Source organism: Zootoca vivipara, chromosome 5 (genome assembly GCF_965207765.1).
Source record: "Zootoca vivipara chromosome 5, rZooViv2.hap1.1, whole genome shotgun sequence".
In the NCBI taxonomy this organism is placed as follows: domain Eukaryota; kingdom Metazoa; phylum Chordata; class Lepidosauria; order Squamata; family Lacertidae; genus Zootoca; species Zootoca vivipara.
In genome coordinates, this window is record NC_142588.1 from 10,108,212 (window position 1) to 10,124,744 (window position 16,533).

General features: G+C 43.3%; 1 protein-coding gene across 4 annotated transcripts in view; it reads right to left on the minus strand.

Moving 5' to 3' along the window:
* ERCC6 (ERCC excision repair 6, chromatin remodeling factor) overlaps positions 1-16,533 on the minus strand; it is a 50,014-nt gene that overhangs the window by 11,613 nt on the left and 21,868 nt on the right. For 2 of the 4 annotated variants that reach the window (XM_088670053.1, XM_088670052.1), the window contains exons 8-17: positions 16,392-16,527; positions 10,578-10,748; positions 10,220-10,396; positions 7,668-7,784; positions 6,855-6,950; positions 5,566-5,784; positions 3,851-3,961; positions 2,710-2,829; positions 2,064-2,158; positions 60-205 (exon numbers count right to left, since the gene is read on the minus strand). In XM_088670053.1, coding sequence (XP_088526179.1) covers positions 60-205; positions 2,064-2,158; positions 2,710-2,829; positions 3,851-3,961; positions 5,566-5,784; positions 6,855-6,950; positions 7,668-7,784; positions 10,220-10,396; positions 10,578-10,748; positions 16,392-16,527 — 1,388 coding nt within the window. The remainder of the gene's footprint in view (positions 1-59; positions 206-2,063; positions 2,159-2,709; positions 2,830-3,850; positions 3,962-5,565; positions 5,785-6,854; positions 6,951-7,667; positions 7,785-10,219; positions 10,397-10,577; positions 10,749-16,391; positions 16,528-16,533) is intronic. The other 2 variants (XM_088670055.1, XM_088670054.1) reach the window with 1 other exon arrangement.

A 16,533-nucleotide genomic window follows, 5' to 3' on the forward strand; every position in this document is an offset into this window, starting at 1 on the left:
TTGGCTGCTGCTATCCCATGTTTTGTTGTGCAGATGCTACAATTCCTCATCAGACATACCTGCAAATATAGCACTGGTTTCGGTCCCTTGTGCCCCATCTGGGCTGCTCAACGTAAAGAGTTCATAGAGGTCGTTTGATTTGAAGAAGCGCCTCTGCTTCGGATCCTTCAACACTCTATTTGTTAGAAACTGTTTGAAGATTTGTCTGGGGGGAAAAAACCACAGAATTTTGTGTTAAGATATGCATAGCTTTCTGTTCAAAGCACTAAACGTAACAATGCGAATTCTACCCCAGGGAACAATTACACAGTGCAGCAAGACTCTTGCTTCACATGGATGCTCCGAGTTGCTTCGGTAACTTTTAAGCAATTCACAAACTGCTAACCATGTGAGTTTACTGCACTTAATTCTCATGACACACCAAAGATATATCCCACGAGACACTGTTTATCCACAGCAGAAAATACAAACAAAAAGGAAACCCCCATAAAAGAGGAGGAAGGGGGAAAGAAAGCTAAATCTACCAAGTTTGGCAGGGGGTCCAAACCAACAAGCTATAATAAAAGTTGCTTCAGTTCCTGAAGGCAAGAGAGATGGTAATATTAAAAGAAAAACTTGAGGGGAGTGAGAATATGGAACCGAGGGGAGCTGTGCTCATCATTAGCCTATCAATGATAACTTGTAACACTAAATTCACACTAGTCACCCACATACTACCTGCTTCAGAGGCTTCCTGAGACAGAGCCAATGTTTTTCTGGTACATTTGCATCCCAGCATCTCATAATAAAAGAACCAAGCAAACCCAGCCAACAGAGGGCAAGTGTGATGATCTTAAAAGCTTAGAGACTGGTTAGAATAAAAACCAATTTCTTCGGGACTTAAACCTTAGTCTCCTGTGTCAAACCTACAAGCTGTGGCTGTGCACTGGCCTGACTTAGATGTCACAGCCAAACCAGGGTTAGGACACCAGGAACATGCTGCAGAATGTATTGCTTTTCTTTTCTTTTCACCTCATCAGTGAGGCCAAGAGAGGGGTCCTGTCATCTGGGCAGCCCAGGACCTCTATACTGCTAACGCAGCAGCTTGACTTCACCCCTTGAGCTACACTCCATTGACAGAGGGATGCCAACAACAGCAATAAGGCTCCTCCTCCGCTTCCAGGTTCATGATAACCCTATTTACTGTGACATCTAAATCAGACAAACTATGGTTGTTACCGAGCATAATTCGCAGAAATTACAGTCTGAGATAGGCTCCTAATTCTGGCTTGGAAGTGATCTATGCTCCATACAAACTTACAGCAGATTCTCAGGTACTGAACCATGGTTTTGCTCATGATGTCTAAACCACTTATTTCAGGCACAAGCAGCTCCTGCCCTACTTGAAGTGGCTACCAAATGTCATTCTCTACTGTCAGAAAAAGCTTCCTAAGGCTTGTCGGATGGAAGAAGCTAGATCCAAGGATACAGGTTTGTGTCAGTATTTACAGAACCAGGGCATGCAAGCTTTTGTTACACTATACTGCCAGCCTTTGGTCCGTTGTGGGATAGGGTGGGGTGATTTTGAAGGAAGGAATGAAAGAAAGGACACCTTTTCTCTTTCCCATGTCTCCAAAGACCTTCCTATGTGTGCGATGTGCTTTGTGTTCAGCCCCCAAACCGAACGTTTTCTAGCTATATAGTAGCTGCATTCACCAAGATATACACAAGCAGCATGCACTTCCAAGTAGCCCCCATCCTGCCACTGAGCTCCTTGCTTAGCACAAATGGGGACACACAAGCCAAGACATACCCTTTCCCTCAGCCCTCCCCCCATCCATGGCTGGAATTTCTCCTTGCACATGTTGTCGGCATGGGCTGAAAAAAAGAACACGATGCAGCAAAACAGCTGAAGCTAAGCAGGTTTGAGCCTAGATGGAAGGCTGCCTGAGAACCCTTTGTACACTGCTTTAAGTTTCACAGCAGGGGAAAAAACGGCAAAATACAAATGTAACGAATAAATGCTGTACCTCAGAGCTGCACCTGGTGAAACACTAGCAAGTCAATGCGATTGTGCCACTCACCTGTGGTAAATCTTTTCTTCGATAGTACCAGCAGTCAGAAGTCTGTACACGGTTACTTCTTTCATTTGGCCTATTCTCCAAGCACGTTCACGAGCCTAGAATACAAGGAAGTGTTTTGCAAACGGCATTTTCAGACACAAAATTCCGGTAGCCAGACCTAATTAAAAACATTAACTAATGTGCTTAAAAGCAGCCACATTGCCGCCTTTAGGAAAAAGAAGCAGACATGTGGCCCCAAATCCAGATCAATACTGCAGAGGAAGGTGCGTTCATCCTTCTCACTTTGCTGCCTTCCTACGAAAAACAACTGCTATTTACCTTCTCAAGACCATGTAACAGAGCCAATTTTGGGCATGAAAATAGTTCAGGGGGAGAGGATTAAATCCTGCTCCATCCGGGCAGTGATTAAAAACTGGACCAGGATTCCCACAGCTACATTTTCTAAAGGAAGAGATGTGAGTGGTTCTAAGCACATTTGGATAAAACACCTTCAACATGGATGTGCAGACTGCAAGATCACAGCAGTTAAACATCCTGAGCCTTGCATGCTTCTGAATGGTCAAAATTAAGACATCCTGGCTGAAGGCAGATGTTGAACTTTATAAAGGTACATCTCAGATTTAATATTCTTTTCCATGAAACTTACCTGAGTGTCTGTGCTGGGATTCCAGTCGGGGTCATAAATAATCACTCTGTTTGCACCCGTCAAGTTAATACCAAGCCCACCGACTCGAGTGGTAAGTAGGAATACAAATAAGGATTCATCCTGTAAATACATACACCACAAGGCACATTTAGGAAAAGTTTAATAATGTGTTTGTAGGTCTTTCCAGCCTATGGATGCAGTGAACGTGCTTCTTGGCTGCCCAAGGCTGTAAAATCATAAACGTTTTGACTTGGGAACAAATTCCACTAAAATAAAGCTAAAACTAACTTACGCCTGTGATTCACATATAGTAAACGTAGTCATTTGCATGTGTGTTCGAAGGAGCAAGGCCAAACATCTGCACAGTTCAAGTGCTAAGAATTATTATAAGCTGATCAAATAATTGTTGTGACATGAGAACCACTAGAACCAAACAGAATAGGTTGAAGGAAAACCTTTATTCATTGTTCCGTCTGAACTGTGAAACTAAATTTAAACCCTGCCAGGCTTGAAATTCCAGGGGGGGGGGATTTCTGCAGAGTTTTAAAAACTATTTAGGAGCTTTGGAAGTGATAAATAATAATCACAGTACAGTGATACCGTGGTTCTCAAACTTAATCCGTTCCGGGAGTCCATTCAACTCCCGAAACTGTTCGAAAACCAAAGCGTGGCTTCCGATTGGCTGCAGGAGCTTCCTGCACTCAACTGAAAGCCACATTGGACATTTGGCTACCGCAAAATGTTTGCAAACCAGAACACTTCTGTGTTTGCGGTGTTCGGGAGCCGATTTGTTCGACAACTAAGCTCTTTGAGAACCAAGGTACCACTGTAACTTTATTTTACATATTGGTGCATCTTCGAATCTCATCCTTTCCTGTTATGTAGCAGCAACAACAACAGCACCAGCAATACTATTACTACTACTACTACTACTGGAACCTGGTAAATGTTTTGTTATTTTGAGTAATCCTTCATTCAAAATGTGTTGGGAATGTTGCACCTCTGTATAATTCCAGAGGTTTCCTACAAGTCTTTTTATCTGTGTCTTGCTCTTCTTGTTAACCCTTACCAAACTGAACGCTTAATTCCAAGCTTCTCCAATGAAGATCAGAGACCACGTGGCTGTTCCAGAGTTTCTTACCTCATTAAATCTTGCAATAAGGGGTTGCCTTGATGCCACTGTTGTGGTGCCATCCATCTTGAGATAGGAATAGCTTCTCTGCTTCAGAAACGCTTCAAGAATGTGCAGCATCTGCAAAATTGAGGGGGGGGGAGATTTATGCTGAGCAGGAAAACAAAATCAAAACAGTCACTGTACAGCATAAAAACTAATGGCAGAGATCATGACGATGATGACTTATTAAATGTCTATACTGCCACTCATCCGAAGATCACAGGGTGGGTTACAATATAAAAACAGAAAAATACATTTAAACACTTCTCTCGTACAGAAATTGTTTCTGCCTATCCATACCTAATAAATACAAAGCAGTTTCTAAGTAGGACATTTCCCAGCCACAAATTAAAATCCAGATCTAACCAAAGTTGGTATGTGCAACTGAAATTAGAGTAGGGAATGCTCTTACTAAAGTATCAAAACCTAATTTTATTTATTATCTAATGGACTTAAAATTGAAGATTCACTTTTACTCCTTTTTTTTTTAAAAAATACCAATTAATCCATTAGCTATCTTATTTACTGGTAGGTATATTAAAGGCTTGGTGCTAGCAGATGTCAGGGAAATTGTTCAATATATATTGACAGTGGCATGAGGAACTATCTGTTATAATTGGGGGTGGGGGGAGGACTCTGACACTGGAATGGTAAAACTGATCAGCAGAGTCATAAAGGTGAGGAAATCTTATCTCTCTGTCGAAAAATCTAGTTTTCATCACTGAAAACTGGTGTAAGAAGTGCAAGAAAATGTAAATACACACATATTGTTGAGAATATTGTGAAATATTTTATGTATTGGAAGCAATTGGCATATGCATTTCTATTTGAAATCTTTAGGTGGTTATATGTTGGAAATTTGCATCTATTTATCTACTACCGGTACGTATCTTGCTAAGTTGTACCCTGTTATTTTTTATTTTTCTCAGTGCAGTGGTAAAGGACCCCTGACAGTTGTGAACGACTCTGGGGTTGTGGCACTCATCTCGCTTTACTGGCCGAGGGAGCTGGCGTTTGTCCGCAGACAGCTTCTGGGTCATGTGGCCAGCATGACTAAGCCGCTTCTGGCGAAACCAGAGCAATACACGGAAATGCCGTTTACCTTCCCGCCACAGTGGTACCTATTTATCTACTTGCACTTTGATGTACTTTCGAACTGCTAGGTTGGCAGGAGCTGGGACCGAGGAACGGGATCTCATCCTGTCGTGGGGATTCAAACCGCCGATCTTCTGATCGGCAAGCCCTAGGCTCAGTGGTTTAGACCACAGCGCCAACCGCACCTTGGTTTAAGAACAGCCCTGTTTACGAACTATTCAATATACAAACTCCACAAAACCAGTAGTGTTCCGGTTTGCGAACCTTACCTCGGTTTACGAACGGAAGGCCTTATTAGGGAAAGCGCGCCTTGGTTTAAGAACAGCTTTGGTTTAAGAACGGACTTCCGGAACGGATTAAGTTCATAAACTGAGGTACCACTGTATTGTTATCATGTATTTATTTGAAAAATATAAACAGAAACATGTGTGCATATTCCCCAGGCATGTCGATCAGAACTACACAGAACCTTGCCCCTTGGCTTTAAAGCATTGTTTTCTGGGAGGATTCTGCAAACAACTTTCTAGTGTGCAGCATCAGGTCATAGCTGTGGACTTTAGACAGAAAAGATGCAAAGCATGACTTACCTGCCGAGACTGACTAAAGAGAAGTACTCTGTGGCCTTGCTTGTGCCATATTTTCAGCAGAGACTCTACAACTATCATTTTCCCAGAACGCTTCCAGAATCCAAAATGGTCTTCTTCATTCAATTCTTCATCAGGGACACCCTTCAAAATTTTAGGGCCACCGGAAAAGAGGTCTGGGTGGTTGCAGATCTTTCTCAGGGCCACCAATCCGGAGAAAATCTACACAGAGGACAGCCAAAGGTTTATTCTCTGCATGTTCCAGTCCTTCCACATTTAAGCCAGCATAACAGATCAGAATGAAAACAAGTGGCCACTGGAAGAAGGTTTTCAACAAGAGACTAGGGCTCTTATATTGTAACATATCACCAGCTAAGCTTGGCAGTATATTATGGCATCAGGGAGAAGACAGCGGGGAGGGGAAAGGCAGTTGCTGGCCACGCAGACGATTAGTGTCACTGTGGGCAACTTCTGCCTCTTCCTGGTGAGGCTGGGCAGGCCGTGCTGCCTATAAGCCTGGGTACTGCACAGCATGGCACTGCGGAGCTGCCGGTCTCCCTGGAATTGCCAGCTGTAGCTCGTCCTGATGATAGTCTCTCGCTGCTCAAGAAGTGCCTATCAGGAGCCACCATTCTGCCTGGCGCAAGGAGGAAGGAGGCAGCCTATCAGCGCTTGCATGGCCAGAAAAAGTTATGAAGGCGCAAGGCAGGCAGGCAGGCAAGCACCACTCCCGAGGTTGGTAGCTGGGCCGTGGAGGGCGAGTGAGCAAGCATCAGGTGGCCTATTGAAGTGCGCAATGCTGCTGGCACGAGCAGGGACTCGCGATACATTGCCTGACTGGAAATTCTGAAATCGCTCTCAGTTTTAACTTTAAACCGGTTTCAGGCAATGCACTGATACATCTCCCAGGCCTACGAGAGACGTTTATTTCTCCCTCAGTAAAACTACGGCAATTATCATCATGCCAAATAAGTTATGCACTACCAAAGATACTGGCTGCAGAATTCACTCGTTCAATTCCACCGCCTTTCCTACAGCGCTTGTTTTCACTGAGACATATGCACTACATGAAGATGCAGCTCCTTACAATGAAGAAGTTGGCCAGTCTGAAATTAAAGGACTTCTTTGATAACTATAAAGGTAAATATGCTATGTTGTCGGTTCTGTTAACTTCTCATGCCTACTAACTAACCCTCCCTTAGTGCTCTGCTAAGCTGTTTGGCAGCAAATGGAAAAGATGAACTTTTCCCTTTCATGCTATCTGGCAAGCCAATTTCTTTCTTTGCACTGACCTGCATGTCTCCGTTGAGAATCTGATAAACCTCTTTGGAATCAATAAACGTTTTGTACACTTGGTGCTGCTCATCTGTCAAACGGCAAAACAGTACCTAAAAAAGAGACACTGCAGACATTATTACATGTAGAAAGTATGGAACTTTACTTAACATGAATGAAAAATACAGATCCTTCCCCAAGGAGCTCATGATCTATGAACTGGCATAGGTGTTGCTTTTATCACAGGGATTAGCATCTCCGTGGAGACTTTCCCAGCCCCTGGGCTCATCATCTGTTAAAACTCACAACATGAGTCACAGCCACAACAAAGAATTTCCTCACCCTTGGTCCTCAAGGGGAAATCTTACTTAATTCTATATTGTGAGTTCTGCAGAGTTCTCCTGCTTGCTAATATCAGTCTGTGCTGCAACATAGTTACCGGTATGCATACCATAATTTATTTCATGATCTTAAAGCAGCCAAATAATCTTAGATCCCACAAGAAAATAATTATTGCAAAAAACAACAACACTTTCTCAGGGCGGAGTAAGGGGAAGTTCCATCGTAGAAGAAGAGGTCTGTTGCATGAATGGAACAGCAGCATTGGATACAACCCATATCTTTCACAAGGTCAGAATTCATTAAATTGGTGGACGTTTTACTACTGAAGTGTGTCACGAGGAAGCGACAGGAAAGCAAGTGGGGCAATGTACTATGGTTATCCCTGTGACTTCCCACCCTAGATACGCAGTGAGCTGCTCAAAGCATAACTTCACATGTAGCCTCTCTCAGATAAGTTTTGTGGTGCAAAATATAGAGTCAAACTATACCTGCTCATTTTTATCTGGTAGTGACAGGCTCATTTTAACATCCGCCTTCATTCTCCGCAACAGATAGGGATTAATTGTGTCCCGTAAAATGCAAGCACACTTATATGCTGTTTTTACCTTTTGAAGGGGAAAAAAACACACCAATGCTAGTTTATTAATCATACTTGCTTTTCACATTCTACCCCAAACTTCTCACTAGGAGCTCAGCATAATATGCATGGGGCTTATTCCATTTTATCCTCTCGCAAAAACAAATGTGATGTGGGTGAGGCTCAAAGTATGCTGACCCAAAGGTTACCTGTTAGGTTTATGATTGACTAGAAATCTGAACCCTGGTTCTCCTGGTCTGTCCAACACTCCAAACACTGCACCACACTGAGGATAAAATACTTTGCTGGTTAGTGAAAACTTTGGGTAGGTTACCATGCTAATATTTTGCATACTTATTATGTCTGTGTCTACATTTAGGGACACAGGTGGCACTGTGGTCTAAACCACTGAGCCTAGGACAGGCATAGGCAACCTTGGCTCTCCAGATGTTTTGGAGTTACAACTCCCATGATCCCTGACCACTGGCCCTGTTAGCTAGGGATCATGGGAGTTGTAGTTCCAAAACATCTGGAGAGCCAAGGTTGCCTATGCCTGACCTAGGGATTGCCGATCAGAAGGTCGGCGGTGCGAATCTCCACGATGGGGTGAGCTCCCGTTGCTCGGTCCCAGCTCCTGCCAACCTGGCAGTTCGAAAGCATGTCAAATTGCAAGTACCTCCAGCGGGAAGGTAAACGGCATTTTTGTGCGCTGCATAGTCATGCTGGGCACATGACCTGGAAAAACTGTCTGCGGACAAATGTCGGCCAATAAAGCGACAACCCCAGAGTCGTCCACGACTGGACCTAACGGTCAGGGGTCCCTTTACCTTTATTTACATTTAAATCAAAGCAAACTCGTATGGGCACCAGTTGCATCTAAACCAGTGGTTCCCAACCTTTTTTTGGCCATGCCCCACCTAAGCATCTCTAAATCCTGATCCACCCCGCCCCCCCTGACATATAATTCTTATTAAAGTGAACTCCTATTCACGTGGAGGAAGCCGAAAAGGCCATTAACTGTTAATAACTCATTCTTGAATTGCCCCCCTTAAAAATCAAATTGCGTCCCTGTGGGGCGTGTGCCTCACGCTGGGAACCACAGATCTAAACAACAAACCATTCTTCATTCACTTTAAAATTAGTTGGTGGAATTTATTTGAAAGGACATAAAAATAAAAACTACATAGAATTGCAGCAAACCCCACTTGAACATGTGCCTTTCCCTCTGGCAGTGCAGCTGGGTGCCTATCAATCTGGAATCAAAACAGGGTCACCCAAAAATAAGGTGGAAGTTCTCCACGTTCAGGAGAAGCCCAAGGTAGGCCGAATTACACAAATTTGTGAGTTAAAAGTGAGGAGCATGGACATCCAGAAATCAACCAAAAATGCCCTGGCAGGAACACGTGAGTTTACAAAGAGAGACTGTGGGTGGGGAAGTGTCTAAAGAATTCTAAATCAGCAGACTGGGTGAGTCTACCAATCAAGTCTATAACTGTGAGCAATCTGAGAAACTGACTGAAGCTAAGTGAAGTTGAAAACCCATCTCCTGCCCTCGGAGGGGAAAAGAATATCAACTCCACAGGACGACTCTTTAAAATGGCTTGTCAAGTGACATGGACCTTGCTGTTAAGAGTACAAGTTCAGTGCTCCCTTGGGCAAAACCTCTGCCTGGAAGCACGTGAGTGATTGCTTGGATACTGGTCACTGCGCCTAAGACACCCTGCTATAGAATCTGCCTTTGTATATTGTGCTATCCAGTAATGCTCTCGCATTTCCTCATGTACTAAATGGTAGATGGCCATATGTGGTCAGTTTGGAATTAATAAGGCTCTTTATATCAACCTGCTCATTCATTTAGATCAACAGGCAAGGCCTCTTGTGGTTCTACCATCAGATGAAGTTTGTGGGACAGCAGTGTGGGACGGGGTCTTCTTGATGGTGGCACCATCTCTGCAATGCATCCTTCTGGGGTTCATCTGGCACAAACATCATTTACCTTTTCAGTAGCAAATGAAAATGTACCTGTTTGCCCAGCTCTTTGGCAGCGGGTGAGGTAAGACATTTGGTTACTATGTTATGACGGCTCACTGTTTTTTAGTGCCTATTAGCACTTTTGTTAATTTTTACCCGATTTTTGTATTTTGTATGCAATAGTTTCATTGTCTGTTATATGCAAACTCAGCCTTGGATTGTCTGATGAAAGGCATGATTAAGAATCTAGAAAATAATAGTAATAGATCTCCAGCTAATGAAAACATGCTAAGTTTTATTTAATAAGTTTTGAATTGCGGTTTTATTCTGCACAATTTTTATGATTCTCTTTGTTGTTTATGGTTTTATTCTTTTACTGTTAACTGTCCAGAAGATGATAGGACATTTAGTGACTGTGTTAGAACATGGCCTGGAACTGAGCTTTCGACGAGACCTGCACAAGGCACATTTTCTGAGAATTGCATCCTTTACCTGAACTGGAGAGGCATTGGAATAGCCACCCATGGTTATTGGAACAGAAAATTGCTCCATGAAGACAGGAAGTGTTCCCAGTTTTCCTGGAAATACGAAGTCAAAGAGGGACCACAACTCTTTTAAGTTGTTTTGCATAGGCGATCCAGACAAGATGATTCGATGAGGAGTGCGGAACTGTAAATGCAGGGAGAAGTGTATTCATGTCATAATAAAACACAGAAAAATGCAAATTCCACCAACAATTTACACATGACACAAAGTCTCTGAAACATGGCCTAAGCGTAAAGTAAGCGTTAAGACCAAGTTGATTACTAATTTAACCAATCGAAATACTTTTGTTTTTAAAGATTCTTACCTGTTTGCAAGCAACCGTGACTGCAGCATTTGGATTCCGAATTTTATGTCCCTCATCTAGAATGACATAATGCCAATCATAACCATGGATGTTATCTTGCAGCATGCGAATGTAAGAGTAGGAGGTTATCAGAATGCCACAACATGCTACAATTTCCTGAATCAGTTTTACCTGCAAAGAGAACAATACGTTGTCAATTACTGAAACTATGAGAGTCCATAAAGAAAGTACTGTTTTGGATAATCAATGTCCCAGGCTGCACTAACATGGCAACACTTGTCACAGGACTTAAGCATGCATTAAAATAAACACGTTTCATTTCAATATTGCAAGGGGAAAAGTAGCAAGTCCTGAAAAGCCAAATCTAGGACCAAACAATCCTTCATTTCAAGGTTTGAGTTACGGCATATTCAATTGCATCTCTTCCCCTTCCCTAAAAAAAAGCACGACCACTTTAAGTTAAGACACCCACTTTGGCTTCAGCATCATGTATGTAAGTAAGTAAGGATACTGGGCTGTCTCACATAGAGTTGAGCGAGTCACAACACGGCATTACAAAGCACTGAGAATGCACTATGACTATAGCAGAACAGCAAATTGAGAGCTTGCTGTGCTACATCAACTTGATTTGCTGCTGTGTCACTATCACCTCTTCATCCCCCTTACAACTCCTGAGGACCTAACAGCCATCCCTGCAAAGACTAGGACTTGAATTTTTTATTTTAAAAATGTCTTTTTAACAGAAAGAAAAAAACCATTTATTTTAAAAGGAGACTAACTTTCATGAATAGTTATTGAATTTGATACCACTGGAAAAGATCTCTAATGCCAAATGTCTATTTTTGTAAGGAATCATATTTCAAAAAGGAGGAAGGAAGTATGATCACTAGTTAATGAAATTAACAGATTCTGTTTGCCATGGAGGTAAAAACCAGACTCTCTTGCCCCTATAGTAAAATCTGATATTTTTAAGCCCCCACTGCAACTCACATTCATTGCATATATTTCCTAGCAATAGTCTACTGCAGAATACTATAGGCATCTCTACTCAAACACTTAAGACAAATCATCTCAGGCGATTTCAAATTAAAAGCTTGTAAAATATGTAACCTCTCCTAGATTTTGCAATTAATAGGGTATGTCTGCAATTAGCCTGACTTACAGAAGGCTGCTACCATGTTGTCATTAAAAGATGTTTTGTGAAAGTGCTCCTGTTATTATGGGGGCTCAGGAGACCAATCCCTCCTAGAGGGCAAACAGTGTAGTGGTAGAAAACAACAGCCATAAATCACACTGTCAGGCAGCGGAGAGAACAGGAGTAAAAACACAAGGCACATGAAGGCCATTCACTGTAGACACAGCACAGCAGAGTCCTACTCAGGATTTACTGAACCTGTAATTAATTAAAATTTCCTTCAAGCCAAATCTTTTATTAAACAAGGATTTGTGCTGACAATGAAGGAAACACACAGAAAGGCAATTCATCACCGACCACTTCCCCCAGTTCAGGTTAAGGTAATGTAAGCTTTGCCACACAAAGTCTGTTGAGTTCTGTAAAGGGAAAGGGATTTGCAGAGCTCAGAGGGACCCCATGGCCCACCCTGGCAGTACTCTCCGATAATTTATAAGCATATTCAATGTTGTGCTCTAAGGACGCGTCTGCTTCCGCATTTCATTTCATCGTTGCCCGTTTCTACCCAGGAACTGACCGAAAAACACATACCTTCCTCCTAACATCGCAGGCACCAGCTTTTAATATTTTCTTCTCTTAAAATTCAATTTCCACAACTACAGCCTTTTATAGCCATTTCAATCACTTCTGACACAGAAAAGCAGGATGGGATAAGACTAAGGATTATGAAGTAGCCAGAATCTGGGATGGAAAAATAGTCAGGTTTTCAGCTTCTATCGTCAGGTTAAATGAGGATGGCAGCTAAAATTGCAGGGGCGAGGGTGAACGTCAGAGCAATCCCATAACAGCTTTAACTTTTGTAATGAGACACATGATTTTGTGGAAGAAGGGAAATGGTTTGGTGCCCTAATTCCCCCTCTACCTTACTGAATAAATGCTTTTTAGCAGGTGTGTTATTTTGAACTTGCTTCCACCACCACACCCCAAGATACAGGTATAAGGAAGAGATGCTAGGCTACCCAGCAATGACTGCAACAGTATATACTAAACTCTACCGAGTGAAAGGGTCAACATAGTAGGTGTGCTATTCTAAAATCTGTTTTGTCAAGAAAAATAAAGGGCTGAATAAATATTGCACACATTACTCTAACCTCAGCTCTGCTCTGTTTTAGAGAGAGGGCTACTGAGAGAAGAAACCGCTTAACTTTACATCGATATGCCTTCTGGCACTGAAATTGTGCCAGCCTTATGTCCTAACTTTGCACTTAATGAAGTTTCTGCAAAGGGATTTATGTGCTTCAGGAGTAGATACAAATGGTGCGAGAACAAAACAGAGGTCAAGGATTTCAAAGAGATGTGTGCTACTAAATGAGAAGTGCCACCCTACAGTGCCACAGTATCCTTTCTCCACTCTTCCTCAGACTTCCACCATAGTAACATCTCTTTTCTCAGCCCCCTACTACTGCTTAGCCTGACCTCTTCCGAGCTGTTCAGATAGTAAGCTCCCTTTGTAACTTTATGTCCATATTCTGCTGGTGCCCAGCTCAGGAGGGCACCATGCTCACAATCCTTTCTGCAGCTCAGATTTTCCCAAACTTGGGTATCCAGTTCTTTTTGGACTACAGTTTCCATCACTTCTGATCATTGGTCCTGCTAGCTAGGGGTGATGGGAGTTGTAGTCCAAAAACGGCTGGAGACCCAAAGTTTGGGAAACCCTGCTATAGCTAAATAGAACATTGGCCCCTTTTGAAAGTGGGTGGGAAGGGGCTTCAGGTAATAATGAAAACAAACAGCTTTAAGCTCAGGAATCAACACATATGACATTTCGAGAACTGAATACTCACAAACAGCTAATGCTGCTGAATGATCAGAGAGAAGTCCTGCCCGTTTTAAGACCTAGTTGGGGTGGCTGCTGGGAGCAATGGCTTGGGTAAATAGGATTGGGTATATGCAGTGCTATTTTTCTAGAAAAAGAGGTGCTTGAATTCACCATGAACACCTACCTCATTCTCTAATAATAGCAATGGCACCCACCTGAAAGGTGCTGGAACCCATCTGAGAGGTGCCAGAACTGAGTTCCAGCTGAAAAAAGCAGGGGGAGCCAATGGGGGAGCCTTCCAGATTTTGTTGCACTCCGAGTCCCACCAGCATAATCAACAGTCAGGGAGTTATAGTCTAGCAATACCTGGAGCGTTACATCTTCCCCACCTCTGATTTCAGTGAAGCTAGTGGGCAACACCCTCCGTGGCCTTGAAAGCCTTGCAGGGTGCTCATTTCTATGCTTGTGGCACATATTTACAAGTGTGTAAATAATATACTGGTGTGCGCTCATAAACAGAACATGGAATCTTTGTGCTGTCTACAACTTTCTCAACAGAATCCTGAGACGCTTCCCCTACCATAGTTCAGTAAATTCTCAGCTCTTGGGCATGCCAACAAACCGTGTCCTTTGAGCATTGGAGAATATTTACAGGGACTGGTGAACAGCCCCCTGCTCTCTTCAGAATTCAATTCTTTGGGTCCTATCCAAACTTCAACTTGCACAAAGGAATTCCCCCTACCGCCCCCGTGCACAATGCTCCAGAGGATCGGAGGACCCTACGGAGAAGATTTCGACGTCGCACGGGGAGAGAAATGGAAGGGAAGTCCGTTGTGCGAGTGGGACGATGTATACACGGCATTAGATACAACCCTTTGTAAATACATGAAAAAAACTCCCCTAAGGGAGTTCTGTGAATATTTGCAAGGAATGCTCACAAAACCAAGATGGCATATGTTTAATTAAACCCCGTTCCCAGCCACTTCCTCCAGCTTCACAAACAACCCTCCCATTCCCCCATCCCTTACCACTGCAGAGGGATAACCAACAGCTGGAGGGAGCTTAGTCTGCCCTGTCATTTAACTCTAGAAGTGTTTGGGCTTAGAAGCATTGTTCCCCACTCCCCCCCCCCCCAACAAAAAAGCCACAATTCCTGTGATCACTGCAGAAAATGTGATGCTTAAGTTCTGGAATTAGTTGGTTGGTCAGCTGGTTGACTAGCCCACCTGCCTGGTTTTCAGCTTGGCTCACTCCTGCTGCCAGCTAACCTTCTAACAGTACAGTTGTTTTGTTTTGTTCTAACTTGGAAAAGGGCAGTAGCGGTGGAGGAAAATTGCAGGTGAGAAGACGAGGGGTCCAGGCGTGTTTAAACACACAATAATCTTTGCAGAGGAGCCTTTGTGCATGTTTTGGTGCTTCCCGGATAAAAAGAGATCCTCGGAGGTGACAACACCAACTTAGCCAAACCTCAGAAAATTATCAGCACCATTTATCAGACTGATCCATTCATGTATATATTGCAACACGTCGCTCCAAGCTTCACCATGGGCTTAGTGCAGATGTGTGAGCTCCCGGAGTGGAGACTCCAGCCGCTTCGCTGCTGTGTATCATTTGCCCCAGGCTCATGTTTTCGATCTCTCCAGACTAATAAATAAGTTATTAGTCTAGGTAAATAATTATGATGTGCAATAGTATCATGGAAACACCACCGACGCTGATCACTATACGCGGCAATGATTCTCAATAACAGAGTGGAGCTTTTGCTCTTACAGCCCCTACTTTGTGGAATGCACTTCATCATGTTATCAGCCAGACGCCGACAGTTTTGTGCTTCTACCTGCTTCAAACTTTTATGCTTACCCGGGCATTTCCAGAAGGATGATATCAGCTACAAGAGCCATGCCACAGTGCAATTTTGTTGGACCTGTTTTTCAATATATTTTACGCTGCCCATGATTTTGTATTTTTATCTTGCTTGCCACTTTTGATATCTTTCTGGAACATGAAGTGGCCCATAACCGTTCTAGATAAATAAATAAGATGCTCAAGAGCCCAAGAGTTCACCCTGGCGTCTGCAATGTTGCCCCCAAACTCACAATATTAGCACTCAGGAGGTTGCACTGCTGGGCTTCCTAGGCAAGTAATCCCTGAAGACGGGAAGATTGTGGTGAAGTCTGCAAGGGGCATGGGAATGGTGAGATCATCTGCCAAGTCCAGCTGCACAGGGAAGGCCAGCCTAACTAATCACTAATCTAAGGGCTGAACTACAGAAAGCATGTACGCATGTGCAACAGAAGCAGCAGGGAGAGGGAGGGAAAAAAACAGCAAGTATTTTTATTTTAGAAATAGAACCCCAGGCAGGACCCCCTGCTGCAAGAAGTTCCATAGGAAACTATTTGCCAGGGCACCCAACTCACAGACCTTGGTGCTGAACGAAAGCAGACATGGAGATAAAAGTAGCAAACCTATAAGTATCTTTTAGAAGGTGGCCTTTCCGTATGACGGAACCTAAAGCGGAGGTGCTAAGCCCTCTGTGCTGTATTTGTCCTTAAATTCTTTGGGTGGAGGGAGGAGTGGTGGGGTTTATAAAAATGGAGGACCTGATGGGCTGGGCTTTCACTGATGCTGAATCTCTGCACCATACAGCTCACTCCATGTCACACAGCAACAAAAACTCCCAAGGTGTTCCATAGGAGGGAAACATGCGTTCCATTTAACACTGCGAGGGAGGGAGAAAAGTTAAAACTTCAAGGGTCATCTTCAGTACTGGCAACAAAATTCTCACAACATCTTTGAAAGAAGTGCAAGCTGTTCCTGTTAAGAGTCAAGGTCTGAATTTGCAGCATCCTGAATGAGCAGGTACCTTTTTATTGGTGTAAGAGCCCGTGTCATGTAGAATTGCAACTCTAAACGGAGGCCACCAGGTATGAAACTCCTTCACCCACTGATGCATCACTGTGGTTGGGCACACAATCACTGTGGGACCCAGCCCTTGGAACCTAGAA